The following is a 17433-nucleotide window of genomic DNA, read 5'->3' as shown; positions in this document are numbered from 1 at the left end:
AAGGATCTGTACTAGCAAGCAAGGAAGTATTGTAATCAAATCATTTTCCATGTTATTCCCTAATAGTTACAACAGTTTGAAATCCCTTAACTGGGTTAGGTTTCTAACAGGTCTAATATTTTAAATCCCTTCACCGGGTGGCTCATTAACTTGAGTTTGAAATCCTCTAACAAGGTTACTCTTAACAGGGTAGAGCTCCTAACAGGGCTGAGGCAAAATCCCTTGACCAGGTGACTCCTAACAGGGTCTTCTCTTAACTGGCCATATTGTAAGATCTTAACCGGGCTAGGCCTATAACCAGGCGCATTCCAAAAGAGCGCAAATACATATTGTGGGTGCTAATTCTCATCATGGTTTTCCTAGTTGGGTTTCCATGTCAAAAATCTTTGTGTTCATGTGGTGGATGCATTGTTGATTTGTGCATTTGATATCTTTACTTTGTTTGCATATTGATGAACACTTGAGTGGATGGTTTGTTATATCAATTTAGAATATTGTTTGAGTAGTTACCGGTACAGTTTTGTGAAGTGTTGCAGATTTATTTTATTACTGATTCACCCCCCTCTTAGTAATAACTAGATCCTCATAATAACAGGGTGATCTGAATGATAGTGTTTTATGCCGAATAGTGTCCCCCTAAGAGTCCATGATGGAATTCCTACAAGATCTTATGGGCTTGATCTTTGTCTACATAGCAGAGTAAAATTCCATCAAAATTTCTTTTGAGAAGCACCCCTTCAACCAGGCGGTATCCCCTATTTTGCATTTTGTAGAACCTCTTCTTTTCAAGGGAAATATGAGCTAGGAAGATCCTAGTCGTCATGAAATTCTTTTGATTTGTGACTCAACATGCTTTTGTTAGCTCAGAGGTGGCCATCATGACTTCCTCTGTAGTAGTCTCGGCTTCTCAAGGGCTTGACTCTTGGGCTATGTATTCACAAAGGCCCTTTTTGTGAATTACCTTAATCAATCTAACGTCGATGTCATACTCTAGGATTTTGGTAATCCAGTTAGCTCTTTTTTTTGTAATGTCACCTTCCATTATATATTCTTAGACTCAAGGATGAGCGACATATATAGTAGTTTTGTTGCAGGCAATGAAATGCCAAAATTTCTTAAGGCCTTTGACAATGGCCAGGGCTTGCTTCTTAACAAAGTTGTACTTAGCCTCATACTCTTTTAGTGTTTTGGAATGGAAGGCTATCAGGTGTTCACCCTTTTGATCTGCATCCTTATGGGTTAAAACCATGACAATGCTCTAATTGCAGGAGAAGACATACATTATGAAATCCCTAGACCTATCGGGATTTGAAAGGACCGGGGCTGTTGAAATGACGTCTTTGATTTTATTGAATGCCTCCTTTGCTTCAGGGATCCATTTAAAATGCATGTCCTTCTTGAGCATAAGTGTGATAGGCCTTATCATTCCGACGAAGTCAGAGATGAAACGGCTAACAAAATTAACCTTGCCCAGGAACGACTGAACACCTTTCTTGTTGACAGGAAGCGGGAGATCCTTTGTTGCTTTCACATGTCTGGGATCAATTGACACTCCTTCTTTAGACACTACATGACCCAACAATTTCCCTTGCGGGACTCCAAATATACATTTCTTTGGGTTCAAAGAGATACCAAATTCTAAGCATTTTTGGAAGACTAGCTCAAGGTGGTCAAAATAATCTTCCTTGTGTTTTGAGAACACAGTCAGATCATCCAATTAGATAAGGATGGTTTTTTTGATCAACTCCTTAAAAGCCAAATCCATGGCTCTTTGAAAGGTTGCACCCGCGTTTGACAATCCAAATGACATCTTCTGGTAAGCAAATGTTCCCCATTTGGTGGTGAACGTGGTCTTATGTTAGTCTTTTGGCTTGACTAACACTTGGTTATAGCACAAGAATCCATCTAACATTGAGAACATTTCTGACCCAGCCACAGTGTGCAACAACTGCTCCATTGGTGGTAAAGGGTAGTGATCTTTCAGAGAGGCTTGATTTAAGTCACAAAAATCTACACAGAGCTAGATATCTCCATTCTTCTTCCTGACTGGTACCAAATTTGATACCCATGTACTGTGCTCAATGGGATAAATGATCTTGGACTGTATTAACTTTTTTAATTCTTGCGCCATGAGAGCCTCAATCTTTGGATTAATGAGCCTTTATTTCTGTTGGATTGGCTTGGTGCCATCAACAAGTTCAATGGTATGCTAGATGATGTTAGGGTTATAACCTTTCAAATCCTCGTATGACCATGCAATCACACCAAGGTATTCATCACAATAGTGAGCCAACCTTTCTTTGTCTTTTGGAGAAACCTCCTTTCCAACCTTGAGTGTTCTCCCATTTCCCAATGTCATTTCAATGTAGTCACCCTTGTCAGCTGTGAATTTTTGTTTGTCATTTTTAGCATCATCATGATCAAATAGTTTCTCAAGGGAGATCAGTCCATTTGGGAGTTTATTGGATTTCAATTAAATGATTTGATCTCTGTAAGCCTCCCTTACTTTAGGTTGCATTTGATTAGCAAATTCACCAGAGTGCTGGATGAACATGGCAATTTTTTCATCACTTTTAAATACTTGCCAATGGGTGTCGTTGTTTGGAATAGATGGTCAAGCAACCACATAGACCGCTTGAGGATTGGTAAGCAAATATGTAGTAGGATCGAACTGTGACCCAATAGTGGCCATCCGATCAACAGTTGTATTTTCCTTGCGGGGAATCCTCTGGATGTTGAAAGCATCAAAATTTTTGATCAAATCCTATATTCTATGGTGATATGACCTCATGCGGACATGTTTGGCACTTGAGATCCCTCATACTTGGTGCACTATTAGCTCAGAATCTCCCAAGACTTTCAACTGTTTAATCCCCATCCATTCTACTAAGCTTAGGCCTTGAATTAGTCCCTCATACTCTACTTCATTGTTTGAACAATCAAACTACAAGCAGAAAGATCTCAGGACCTGATCGCCAGAGGGAGACGTAAGACGAATTCTAGCACCTAAACTTACTTTACATCCGACACCATCAAAGTGCAAGGTCCAGAGTGTAGAAGACAACTCCTCTTTGGTTAGTGGTTCTTTAGTCAATTTTGGAATAATCTGATCCTCATAATAAATACAATAGGTACCAAGAACTGTAGCATGGTAATTGGCATATGGGTCAGACTTTATGAACTCGTTAAGGAAAACCTCATGTTTTGGTGTAATGTCACCAATGACCTCTTTATCCTCTAGAAGCTCTACATTTTTTCTCTCCTCATTGGAGATGGAGGTATGGGTTGGCTTAAAGTTGATCATAGCTTGATCAACTATATGCTCGGTATGTAGGGGATTTGAAGGGATTTTGAGTTTGGCGCCATGCTGGGTCTAGAGGGATGAGATGGGACCAATCTAGGGATAGGTAACCTCCTATCTTAGCAGTAAAGTCGCAGGAGAGGCAAAGACTGAAAATAGGGGGGATATCAATGACTACTACCTCCTAGGATACACTGACACTAGGAGATGCAAACAGTGTCAGCGGGAGACTTTTGATAAGACCCACAATTTGGACTTTGTTTCCATGTAATTGCATAATGCCCCTACTTAGAGGTTCATATTTGATATTCAAAACCTCATCAATCTGCTTTGGCATGACGATGGTGCTAGTGTAGAGTCTATCATGAAATTATGCAAAATCTTGTCTCCTACTATGAGAGTCAAATAGAATGGATTTGGTTTAGGTTTACCCCCCGCTTGGGACTTGGGTGGTTCGGCCTCATTCATTAGCACAACTGATAGACGCGATTGCGTTGCGATAGGTCTCAGATCTTTCTTCATTAGTCTGCCTCTACCAAAGATTCTTTTAATCGATTCTTTTGTTATGGGATGCTAAGGATATCCCATAAGGAGACATTAGCTGGGGATTTCTTTAACTATTCCACCACGTCTAATACTGATGACACAGATGATTTTACTTCTCTCAACTTATAGGGGATAAAATGCTTTCTCTGATATGCGGTAGCAGTCGCGGGTTGTTCAGGAGCCTAATCTATGTTGAACTTCCCTTGTGCGCCTATAGTCTCTCCCGTGAACCATCTTTTTGACCAAAGGTTGTAGTATGACTGTACTTGGGGAGCTCCCGAACTTGATGCAATTGCATCATTTGTGAGTATGACATCCTCATCTTCCATCCAAGAAAATAAAGCATGATCTGGGGCTATCTCAGTTTCTTGCTCCATCGACATGCCTTGCATTTGAGTGATGAGGGTTGCATTGTCCATGCCAGGGAAAGCATAAACCTCTGCATATAAGGTAATACCTTGACTTCGCTAATCTACAATTTTTTGTTGCAAATTATCTCTTGGACAATTTCTTGGGGCGTGGGCATTATTACATGGGAAGCACCAAGAATTGGTGTCGTCAACTAGGTTATTTTGTCCTACAATTAATTCTTTATTGGTATTAGGATGGATGGTTTGTAGCAGGGTGGGCACTGGAACTATCTGGCCATTTGTTTGACTCGAGGAAGCTTGGTTGTTCGCGTATTGGTTTTGTTGATATGGGGATCTATTCCCTTGGAAATTTTGCTGGAAAGGAGGTCTAAAAGAGGGAATTTGGGATCTTTTTCAGGTTAATGATCTCATTAGAAAAATATCTTAGCAAATCTTTTATGTCATTGACTTCCGAAACCAGAGTTGAAGAGGAGGACGTACTGGCTTGTTGGGATGTGAGGTATACATACATGGATGGGGGTGCAAAAGTGCTAGGTACGACAGGCTCAAGAACTTGATTTGATATTTCGGGGAAGACCAACATGAGCGGTTGTGGTGTAAGCTTCAAAGCATCAATTAGATTGTTCTTAGCTTGGACTGCCAAATCATATACATTTGGGAGAGTGTTGCCTCTGAGAGATTGGATCATTACGGATATATCTGAATTGAAATCTTTCAAATAAAAGACGAATGCCATATCTATGGGTGGGTGAGCGGACAAAGGTATCCTCTGTCAGATTATTTAGAACCTCATATTGAAATTTGTCACCGCTTCATGAGGAGCTCTCTTGATAGTAATCAGCTGCTGCATCAGAGATGATCTATCCTCCTTATCTGAAAATCTCTCGAAGAAACGATCACCAAGATGAATTTGCAAGCAATCTCAGAGCTACATTTTGCTCTACAACATTGTGGACTATACAAACATCAACCACATCTTGTAGGTGCTCTCCTGGTGTCTTGGAATCTTCTCCGGTGAACTTAGGGACAACTTTTAGTGCAGAGGTGGGAATTGGGCCCCCTACTAGAGGTGAGATGGGGGGAATGAGGGGACTACCACTATTCCAAGTCACAAAATTCCTAGGAGGAACTTGAGCCATTGTTACGAGAACAGATACTGCAAGGATAACAGGTGGATTCTAAGAAGAAGTAGATGCAGACGACTGGATGTTTACGAGGGGTGGTAGAATAAAACTGGGGTTTGAAGTTGTTTAACTCCTGGTAACAGGTTTGTGGTTCATAAACATGCTTAGGCTTTAAGCACAAATTTGGGTCCCACCGGGCGTGTCAGAAAAAGAACTGCTGACTACTAATTTTGCATCAAACGCTAACAACCTTATGGGAAATTCAGTGATGGAGGACCTTTGTGCGAAGTTCATTGAATAACCTCCAAAGAAGTCGACTCTTCATTCAATGAGGGGGAGAAAAGGGAGAAATAAAACTTAAAGGCTACACTAATTAGGTGATGCGCTAGAATATTTTTAGAGCATTTGTAGCACTGAAAACCCAAGTAATTGCAGTTTTAAGGCCCATTCAATAATCTACATGCCCAATACAATTTGAGAAGATAATCAAACAAGACTCATTCAACATAATATGACATACACCGTTCATCTAACATATAACAAGTTTAACAACATAGTTTAATCTGCAAAGTCTCACAACATATATCATAGAAGTTATTGAATCAAAAAATAACACAAAAGTTAATCTATTAAGCTTCAAACAAAATAACCATAAAGGCCATAGGCACAGTCTGATATCTTTATCATCCACAAAACATAATCAACATAAAGACTTGATTTATAGAGCCAAAGTCTAAATCTCTTTTCTCAAAAATCAAAACCCCTAAAACAACAGAGGGAAGGCCAATAAATAGCCCTTGACCCTTAACCAATAGCAGGAAAGCACAAGAAAAACCCAACAACCACTCCCTGTTAGGAAAATCCTTGCGTGGCGTCCATAGAGATGCATGCAATCAAAAAGGCGAAAACAACCTTTTGATGTCATTATGCAAAACTGCATCATGGTGATCTTTGCACCTGCCAAAACAAGAAAATCACGACGACAACAACATTCTGGTTCATGAATCATCGAAGGGACATGTGGCAACTCAAAGGAACCTCAAAGTCGAGAGCAAAATGGGGACCAGGACATGAAGCGCGAAAATGCCAAGTGTCTTTGCTAGCACACGAAGAATGGTGGGGTCGGAAACACTTATACCAAAGAAAAATCCTGCGCCACGCGACACCTCTACGCTTTCTTAAGGCAAGGCGAGAAAGGCGAGCTTCTTAGAGAAACATCGTGACACCATGTGGCACGCACACACAAATGGAAGAGCAGGCCGAAAAGCAAAGGAAGATGATAAATACTTAACCAAAATGCCACCCCGCGAACAACCTCGAAAGAACATTATCATATATCACCAGGTAATTGGCCATGAAGGGTAACCCAAAGGCTAATGTGTTTACTATTTCAATCAAGGGGATATGGTGGAATAAAGATAAGAGTAGCACAATTTCCTACTATAGTTAAACATAAACTACTAATTGACTATTTACTCAATAATCTTAATTGATTCAAAACAAAATCCATTTTATTTTATAGATCATTTTCATGTTATATTAAAAATGAAATGGATTTAAAATTAAATAAAATTTAGTTATTTCGAATAAATTACAAGTTAAACCCTAATCTACATTCCGATTCCAACTTTATTATACTCCTAAATCTAATATATTTTTAAAGAATACAAAAAATAAAGATTAAGACAAAGATAAATGAGCTTCTTTTATAATGATGACAAATTTAATTTAATTGAGATGACAAATCCTTGAAATCAATCTCTTCCTTGACTGTATACACATAACAATAAGTACAAGATGATGTAGACATCTAAGAATAACTTGATACTGAGGAAAAATAAACAAGAACACCAAATATCATGTAAACCATGAACCTAGATATTCACAGTGTTCAATTTAAATGACATTCCATAAAGAACTTGATATCATTTATTAATAATTTGTTCAATTACAAAAATAATAACCATAGAAGAATAACTCATGTTTATAAATTAGTGAAAATAATAAAAAATATCTATGAAACTTGAAAATTGCATTCAAAAGTCTAGTTTCTAGCCCTTAACAATGTCCTACCATTTGTCTTAAAAAGATTCCTATCTCAAATTTTAGTAATCTTTTCCATCACCAAGGTGGTTACAATAATTAGATTCAAATTATAGACCTTAAGGTCAACATGCATAATTTCAAGATAATCAAGAAACTCAAGGCAAGAGACAATTTTTGTAGCATAGGATCCTTTGTGGCACTTGCGATACATGTCTTGTTTGTGGAAAATTTTCCTAAATAAGTTCCAATATAACATCTTTCTATTAGGAACAAATGGCCACCTTTATTTATCATTTACTTTTTGAAAACATGTATAACTATTCGTACACTTTCATATATAAGTCCTAATTTAAATGATTTTTTTACCATTGAAAGCACTTTTATCTCAAACAAAGTAATCACTGTGTGTAAGTAATTTTGCACAAACAACTCTTAAATTATGATAGATCAACATTGCATATTAATCTATAAATCTCCTTCACTACATACCATAGTTGGTAAAATTATAACAAATTGTGGAAGTTTGAGTACGTACCACATGACCAAATGAAATTATAACCTTTACTACATCAAAAATTGTTATGTGATGTTGGAATTTGTACCCTAGGACTTCATATTTTGGATTTAACAAGGTACTAGTACTAGAAAGATTTACTTCATGACTACATTATATTTGACTACATTATATTTGATCACTCTTAAGAGATTTTTGGCATTCCTCAATATCCTCACTTTAATGCAAGTATTCCATTAAATGAAACCATCTTATTTATTTTTATTTGTGGTATTTTTTTCACATTCATTTATTGCATTTAGGATTTAAAACATCGATATCTATCTTGGACAAAAATGATTTGTTGAGTTACTCCATTTTACCAATTATTTTTCCAAACGACATTGTTTTTTGATACTACAATGCTCTTCCATGCCACATTTTTTCGTACAAGATGATCATGTCAACCTTGCAAAATCCTACAACCAAGTAGAGAGAGAATTCTCTTATTCATCAAGCAAATGATGTATTCTTGTATCTCATTGTATGCTTGCAATAACAATTAAGCTCATCAACAACCAAATGACACACTTTAGTATCATATTTAACATTTGTAGCAACAATTAAGTTCACCATTAACATAATTCTACAAATTTTTGGAGCACAAGATGAGATTAGAATGTTCCAAGTCACAAATAATTTAAATTTTAGACTACAAATTCTTATTAGATCATATCTTAGGAATTGTGGTTAAAAATATTCATGTGCTAAAATATACCAAGTTTAAATAATGTCTAGACTCAAAATGACCATGTAAGAATTAACATAGGCATGGAACCAACATAATGATACACCCCTACAACATAATGCCATGAATCATCATAAAATGCATAATCAAAACATATTCAAATAAAATTGTAGAAATGCAAAACTAAAATTAAATAATTCAAAAAAAGTCCTTGTTTCTTTTAAAAAATAAGAAATGTTGTAAAACTAATAACAAACTTTAATTCTATATAGGCAAAAAAATATTATGAGACATACATAATATCAAAAAATATTTCTAACAAAAAATTAAAAAAATATATAATATCTTTTATATTATAATTTAAAAAAAATAAAAATGGATGACTTCCTCTATGGAGAGAGAGAAATTAAATCTTGTAAGAACTAAGCGAATGATCCATTTTAGTACTATATTGTATGCTCTTGGTTAATTTAGTTTGCTAGTATCAAATAAAGGATGCATTTTAGTATCATATTGTGCTTGTGGTAATACATTGTTTATCAATCAGATAATTTGAAAGTTCATGAAAGATGAAATAAGATGAGAATGTTCTAAGTCACAAATAATTTAAATTAAGGGCTCTATATGCTAACTAGATCATATTTGAGTAGTAATGTTTAAAATTCTATATATGTATTAAAATACATATTTAAATGATACCAAAGTTTGAAATGATCAGTAAAATTTCATATAATCATAAAAACCTACCACATAATATCATAAATTATCATAAAATACAAAATCAAAATATATTGAAAAGAAATGTAAACATATACAACAAAAACAAATTTCAAAAAATATTTTCTTTAAAACAAAAGAATTATATACCCTAACCAATTTTTTTGTTTTTAGCTTGCTATATAATAACCGACTTTAATCTTATATAAATAAAAAATATTATGAAAATCACCAAATAAAAAATACCAAAGTGAGAAGATTGAGTTCCTCTATGTTCAATCCTTATCCACAACTCAGATGAAGACCCCCTAAAACATTTATATTATGGATGGAGACCAAGGTGAAAAAATTAAAAATCAAATCAGCTTACAATGACATGTCCTTGTCATTGTTGATCCTTAATGGATAAGAATACACTCTGTCCTTGATTTGATTCATACAAGACAAAGCGAGATAAACTTAAAAAAACACAATAACCTTAAAAGAATTTAAACCTAAACTAAATCTTCATTATTTAAAATTTATTATCTTCTCAATTCCACATCAATATTTCATAAAATTATATTTATAGATATTATTAAAATTTATATGCTTGGATATTACTAAAATTTATAAGAATAATTTATTAGCATATATGCAAGCTCTATAGAATTTGGATCTTATTTTATTTAGAAGCTCTTTTAAAATATAATTTTTTTTAAAAACAAATATAAATAAGTAAAATCATTGATTAACTTCATATTTCAATTCCATTTAAACATGGAATCAAAGAGAGGAAAAAGGCCAAAACAAAATGATTTTAAGTCTGCTCTCCCAAAAATTAAAATTAAAATCAATTAAAATTGTAAATTCTTGTGAATTGATTTATGGCAGGCAATTTAACTGTATGGGTTGGTCCATTTGAATATTTAATAAAATTAAGTATTAAAAAAGCATAATTTTGACACGTTAAAATTGTATTTAAAAGATTTGAGATAACGCTTGTGGAGATATTATGATTTTTTTTAAAAGTCGTTGAAGATTCTTGAATCTTGGAAAAATACACATTACTTAATACACTGGAAAAACACCAAAGATATTTTTACATCGAGTAGTTCTGAGAAATTCTTTTATGATATTTTATGTACTGCAGAATGGCAGTCTAGCATTGTTTCGTCCCATATCCAAGCTTTGGATCTGTAACCTAAACTGTAATAACGAAATCAATTGGAGCTACTGCTGGTGCAGAGTTTGATGTTCCTATTGCTGTGAGGATGGAGAACATTCTTTTTAGCCCGAGGCATAGATTAGATGAGGATGCCGAGAGAGAGCTTGGCCGAAGGCTAGAAGCCCTTTGGGATGAACAGAAGGAGCCTTCCTTGTCTGACACCCAGAGGCTCAATTCCTGCTTGGAGAAGATCCCTGTGTCAAGTTTTCCTGCACCTCCTGACAAACAAGGTGACTTGCTTCTTCTTGCATTTGGGTCACCTGCCAAATGATTTTATATGCTAATACTATGTTCATTCCACACAAACATTTTCTTAGTATCTCTTATAGTTCATGTAATTGATCTGTTCAGTTGGTTTTTTAATTTCTGCTGTAATGATCAACTTATCAGCTTGTAAATTTCCTAGTATCGCAAAACAGTTGTGGGAAGTTGCCCAATTACTAATGTGAGTCACATTCATTGTAGTTCTATGAGTGATCTGTTTGGATTAAGAAGATTTTGGTCTGAGCCATATTCATTGTAGTTTTATGTAATGATATGTTTGGATTAAGAAGCTTTAAGCGGAGTTGACCTAGTTGTTTCTTAGTAACTAGTGTACTCCAGGTTAGATGGATTGACAATTTTTGGCTTCTGAGGTCCATACCATCTAGCACGTTCGTAACTGAAAAAAATGCTTGTGACATGTCCACATTGATAAAGGTAAAGGGGGGGCTCTTCAGGTCTTGGCTTACCAGGCAAATCTTCTTGGGTGTGATACGTCCGTTGGGAGCAAGGGAATTTTTTCAGTTTCTTTCTATCAATATTTTGGTCCCTTAGGCTTATCACTCAAACATAGGCACGTGGACTGGTTTTACACCTGCTTTCAGGAGATATGTTTATGCAGAAGGGAACACATTAGGTTCAACCACAGTATGTCTGTTATGTACTTATAAGGTTCTTTGTTTTGATCCTTTTCAGTGGTAGAGATCAATTCGGATGCCAGTCTTGCTGAGGCGGTTCAATTGCTTGCCAAACACAAGATATTGAGTTCACCAGTAAGGGATATAAATGCACCAGAAGATGCAACTTGGATCGACAAGTATATTGGGATTGTTGAATTTGCGGGCATTGCTGTGTGGTTACTTCAACAGGTGTGCTTTAATCTCAAAATTTTTATTAGCTGTTTAATAATTCAAGGCAAATGCCTGTTAGGCCGATGACTTGGGTCAGTATTCTCCTTGCGACATGCTTGGTGTTATGGCAGACGAGATATTTGTAAGACTTTTCTGTTAATTCCAAGGGGTTTGAACTTGTGACTGTTATTTAGAAAAATGCCATTGATTGAGAGAAAAACCTAACTTGAATCTGGGCTTTTATTCAATGTAATCTAGAATTGGACTGTATGTTTGACACCTTGATAAGACCAAATTTTACAGAACAGAAAAACCTGACGTACTCTGGATGTTATGTGTTCCTTTTGTTGGATGGGCAGATATCAAAATGCTAGAACATGCACCAAGGAGTACTTCTTCTGTAACCACATCACCTTCTAACTATTTTACATGATTTTACTTCGTGGAGAAAACGTGGCACAGGCAGCCAATAGCTTATGTTTGTATATCTTTACATTGAGTGTGATTTTGAATTGCCACTCAGATTTCTACTCAAGTATTTAAAATTGTGGTAATAAATACTGTGATTTCATATATGATGTTTTATAGAACCAAGGAACTAGATCCATAATACTCTGAGCTCTCAAGTTGATTTAGTGGCCTTCACACATAGATATGATACTTTGATTTGTGATGCTGGGACCTATTTGGTCTGCGAGAGTGCAACTGATGCATTTGCAAGGGCTTTTATAGCTTAAAATATGAGCCAGCAATTCCCATGATGGCAAGTGTCCCCCTAAAAAATAGGAGTAGCCTTTAAAATAGGAACAGTTACCTAAATAAAGGTCCTAGCATATTGTTCACAACCATTGGAGATCTGACTTTGGTTTAAACATCTGTGGATGAAAAAAGAATCATGATTATTCAAATTCAAACTTTGTTTATCAGCTATGGGAACAGCTCCTGTAAATGGATAATGTTATTTACATTCACCTACGTAATAAAGATTCCATATTTGTAAAGATAAGAGACTAAAAATGCAGTTCCATGGAAGGGGCTCCTCCTCCTATTTTTACTTTGAGACTGGTCCCATGGAATTGAAAAAAAACAGCTACAGGAATAATCTTTTCCTGCAAAATGGGAGTCGTGCATTTTTGGCCCAGACTTTGAGTGGCTGAATATTTACTCCATATGCTCAAGGATTTTTATGTCCACATGGCACCTTGCATTTCCTTTATTTATTTTCTGGGATTCCCACCAGGAACTTCGATAAAAACTGCAACTCTATAACTTCTGGGAAAAATGATGAAATCCATGGAAACATTTTGTTGTTTTTATGATCAGATTTGCAATGCACAGAAACACAAAAATACAACACATGAACAAAATAGAACACAGCACATATCCTGGGAAAACCCTCCTTCTCGAGGGAGAAAAAACCCAGCCAAGAATATTTCTCTTCTATAAAATTGATTGATCAAAATGAAATGATCATCACCTTCTATATATACAACGTAAGGTGCCTTTTCTGAAGCAAGGTGACTCTTCACAAGAGTCGGCCTCATTCAAGAACCAAGGTGACTTTTCATCTTGGTTTGGCCCTTATAAATATAAAATAATAATTTGCAATAGGTCGACTTGCTTCTAGGAATACCTCCTGCAGCTGTAAAACACTAACATTCCCTCTTAGCTAGGGAGGTATTTTTCAAATATTCTCGTCATGTAGTCTCTCAACATGATGCCCACAATGGCTACACCCATTTGTGGAAAAGACACATCTTAGTCTCAGAGATGTACAAAGGTTCATCACGGAGTTTCTCAACGTGATGCCCACAATGGTTACTCCCATTTGTGGAAAGAAACACATCGTCATGGAGTCACTCAACATGATGTCCACCATGGCTACTCCCACGTGTGGAAAGGAATATGTGCACAAGTGCCCATCACGGAGTCACTCAACGTGATGTCATCATGGAGTCACTCAACATGATGTCCACCATGGTTACTCCCATGTGCGGAAAAACACAAGTACAAAGGATTCATCACAGAGTCTCTCAATGTGATGTTGTCATGGAGTCTCTTAACATGACATCCACCATGGCTACCCCTAGAGGATGGAAAAACACAAGTACAAAGGATTCATCACGGAGTCTCTCAATGTGATGTTGTCATGGAGTCTCTCAACATGACATCCACCATGGCTACTCCTAGAGGGTGGAAAGAATCACATCTTCGTCTCAGAGATGGACAAGGGCTTTAACCTCAAGTTTCTCCGTCTCAGAGAAAAAATGCATTAACAAGGGCTTTCACCTCAAATTTCTTCATCTCAGAAAAAAATGCATTAACAAGGGCTTTCACCTCAAATTTCTCCGTCTCAGAGAAAAATGCATTAAACAAATGATAATGTGACTCCCTCTGAAGCTCCAAGTTCTTGCATCAACCTCTTGACCTCCTCGTCCAAGGTTGCCTTTGTTGTTTTGTTAGACTCCCTTTGAATGTTAAATCCTCCTCTTTGAAGAAATTGATTGCAATGACAATAAGGTTTTTCCTCTTTGAGAGATGTCTCCAATCACAATCTCAGTCTCATGGCTGCAAGCATCAAGTTCTTCCTTCCTTGAATGCAGTCTATTATTGCTTGTTGGTCCGTCCTCTTTATTGATTAATCTTCTTCACAATTCACAAATTGTCTTTTCTTGGTCTTAGCACTTAAAGATTCAGATTTTCTTTAGTAATCCTACTTATTATAAAGAAGCCACACCCCTCCTCTAATAATGTTCACGTCAACTGTTTTCTTTCATTAATATAAATAAATCAGTGGCTTTTCATTCAACCAACAAATGTTGGACTGTCATCTTAGTCCTTTCTTACAAAGTAGCACAATCTTGATCAAGATTCACGTCACAAACCAAGAAATAGTCTTGCGTGTTGTTGAGGAGTATCCACTCTAAAGAGCATGCTACAAATATCGGTTATATTAATTCTTGTCCCTGTTATTCATTTCTAAAGGTAATTATATCATTCCATAACAGTTTGCATAAACTCGACTGGAATATTTGTTCACGATGCCTTTCGCCCAGCATTATCACATCGACTTGCACATAATGAACAATATTGGGTTTGCTAATGTTGACTTCTTTCTTAATAAGGAATCACAACTCCATTAATCATCGGTTGTCTCTCAATCATCAGTCGCTGCTTATATCATTGTCTATGAATAATGATAGCTTCATTTCACTAATCTCATTAATCACATCTGTTGTATTTTTTTTTTCTTAATCGCATCACCTTTAGTCACTCATTGTTTGTTAATAATCAAAGTCATGTCTTCATTATATAATTGTTGATCGCACTATCTCTTCTTACGGGACTTGATTCTCAAACACCATGCTTTCTTTAATATATCGCTGCTCTTAATATTAAATTTCACCTGTGTCTTTAACAGATGTAATTGCTGCTTTTAAGCTAGGTTACCAGTACGTCTAGGATTTCCCCCAAATCCGGATGCGATTTGTCTTGGATTCGGATTAGAAGTGGAATCCTTGTGGAATCAAATAGGGTTCCTCCATTTTGATCTTGAAACGTATCCGCGTTTTTACTCACGCATATTGACGAATCCGATGTCGACGTGGCGTATTTCTCGCGGTTTTTTGACGAATCCGCTTCACGTGCGAATTTCGAGAGATTTTTTGTTGACTTTTGCGAAAGGAAAATGGGTCATTTAAACCCTAAAACAAAATAAGAAGACGTATTTCCTATTTCTCTTCGGCGACGACACGAGCAAATAGAAAACGCATTCAGATTTGTCTTCGGCAACGCTTGTCTTCGTTTGTCTTCGGTGATGCCTCACAAACAGGCGACGGTTCACGACAGACAAGCAACACGAGGGCTCACGGCAGACAGGTAACGCGAGGGCTCACAGACAAGTGACATGCAACGCGACAGCTCACAGGTGAAGGCGACGTCAACGACAGGCAACGCAGGCTCAAGTATGTAGATTTTTTATTTCTTTCAAAATAATTCTATAGTTCGTTTATTAATTTTACCAGTATGTTTATAATTATTATTTTAGAATCTATAGTTTGTTATTAATTTTTAGTAGTTTTTTGATTATTTTAGAATCTATACTTTGTTTATTAATTTTTAAATTTTATTAGTTTGTTTAAGTTTTTAATCAATGAAAGGAAATATAAATTTGTTAATTAATGATAAATTATTTAATTTATATAAATTATTAAATAATAAATGTTAAATATTTAAATTCCATTTAATGGGAAAATGAAATTATTCATAATTTTAAGTAAACATATATACGATAATACTATTTTTACAAATTTTTAAATTACAAAATTGAAAATAGTTAAAATATTCATATTTATAATTTAAAATAATAATAATAATACAAATTAAAATTAAATATCATATTTGATATTTAATTTTAATTTGTATTATTATTATTTTAAAATTTAAATATGGATATTTTAATTATTGTGTAATTTCGAAGTTTGTAAATATATTAATATCATTATAGGTTACTTTCATAATTATTAATAATTTCACTTTCACTTTAAATTAAATTTAAATGTTTAACATTTATAATTTTATTATTTATATAAAATTAAATTTATTGTTAAATATTTAAATTTTAATAATTATTTTTTAACTTACATTGTAGATAGTATAATGGCAACGACTGCTAGCTCTATTCCTCAACGGACTTTCAAAACCCACCTAAATTCACCTTTATGGAAATATGTCAAAATAACAGACCAACTAAAAGGTGGTGGAACGTTTAATTGGATATGCAACTTTTGTAGTGTGAAAAAAACTAGCTCCTATAGCTGTGTCAAAGCCCATTTTTGTGCCATTCCCCAACAAGGAATCAAACCATGTCCAGGAAGGGATGGAAATGGGTTGCCACCTCAACAAATAGCAGGATTTATTAGAGAGCAAGAGGAAGAAGATGCAAGAGTTGGTAATGCCTCAAACCATCCTTTGTTGAAAGGAAGAGGAAGGAGATCAAAGAGGCCCCCTACTTCTCCATCTCATAGTAATTTTCCTGATATCGTTGTATAGAGCCACCCATTCTTGGGCATAATTGATGAAGAAGAACCTGTTATTGTGAAGAGAAGCAAGGGACCATTAGAGAGAGCATTTAAAAATGATGCTAGAGGGATTGCAGATCAATCCGTTGGAAGATGTCTATATGCAAACAGTTTGTCATTTAATGTGGTACGATCACCATATTGGCAGGATATGTTGAGAAACGTAAATGAGGCTCCACAAGGGTACACAGGACCAGGTTATGAGAAGGTGCGTAGCACCTAACTAGCAAAAGAGGTAAAAAGATTAGAAAATGCATTGGCTCCCATTAGAAATTCATGGAAACAAACAGGGGTGTCCATCATTTCTGATGGATGGAAGGATACCAAAAATCGACCATTAATTAATGTAATTGCAATGTGCTCTAAAGGGGCAATGTTTCTGAAAGCTGTGGATTGTGAGGGACAGGCGAAGGATGCACAATTTCTTGCTAACATCCTTATACAATGCATTCAAGATGTGGGACCTCAAAATGTTCTCCAAGTAATAACGGACAATGCAAAGAATTGTAGAGCTGCAGGTATGTTGATTGAGACACTGTTTGAACACATATATTGGACACCTTGTGCTGTCCACTCTCTCAACCTCATGCTACAAAAGATGGGCAGGAAAATACATTGGATCAAACAAATTTATGCTGAGGTTGAAGAGATCCAAATGTTCATCACAAACCATAACATGTCATAGGC

The 17433-nt window shown here is 35.6% G+C and overlaps 1 protein-coding gene across 3 annotated transcripts in view; it reads left to right on the top strand.

Annotated features, from left to right (window-relative positions):
• The first annotated feature begins 10342 nt into the window (after positions 1–10342).
• LOC131029350 (SNF1-related protein kinase regulatory subunit gamma-1) overlaps positions 10343–17433 on the top strand; it is a 47176-nt gene continuing 40085 nt past the window's right edge. The window contains exons 1-2 of one of the 3 annotated variants that reach the window (XM_057959810.2): positions 10343–10783; positions 11511–11683. In XM_057959810.2, coding sequence (XP_057815793.1) covers positions 10600–10783; positions 11511–11683 — 357 coding nt within the window. In that variant the 5' untranslated portion in view covers positions 10343–10599. The remainder of the gene's footprint in view (positions 10784–11510; positions 11684–17433) is intronic. The other 2 variants (XM_057959812.2, XM_057959811.2) reach the window with 2 other exon arrangements.

This window comes from Cryptomeria japonica, chromosome 10, assembly GCF_030272615.1.
Source record: "Cryptomeria japonica chromosome 10, Sugi_1.0, whole genome shotgun sequence".
Classification (NCBI taxonomy): Eukaryota; Viridiplantae; Streptophyta; class Pinopsida; order Cupressales; family Cupressaceae; genus Cryptomeria; species Cryptomeria japonica.
Note: the sequence above shows the minus strand (reverse complement) of the source record. Positions and strands in the feature narration are given on the sequence as shown.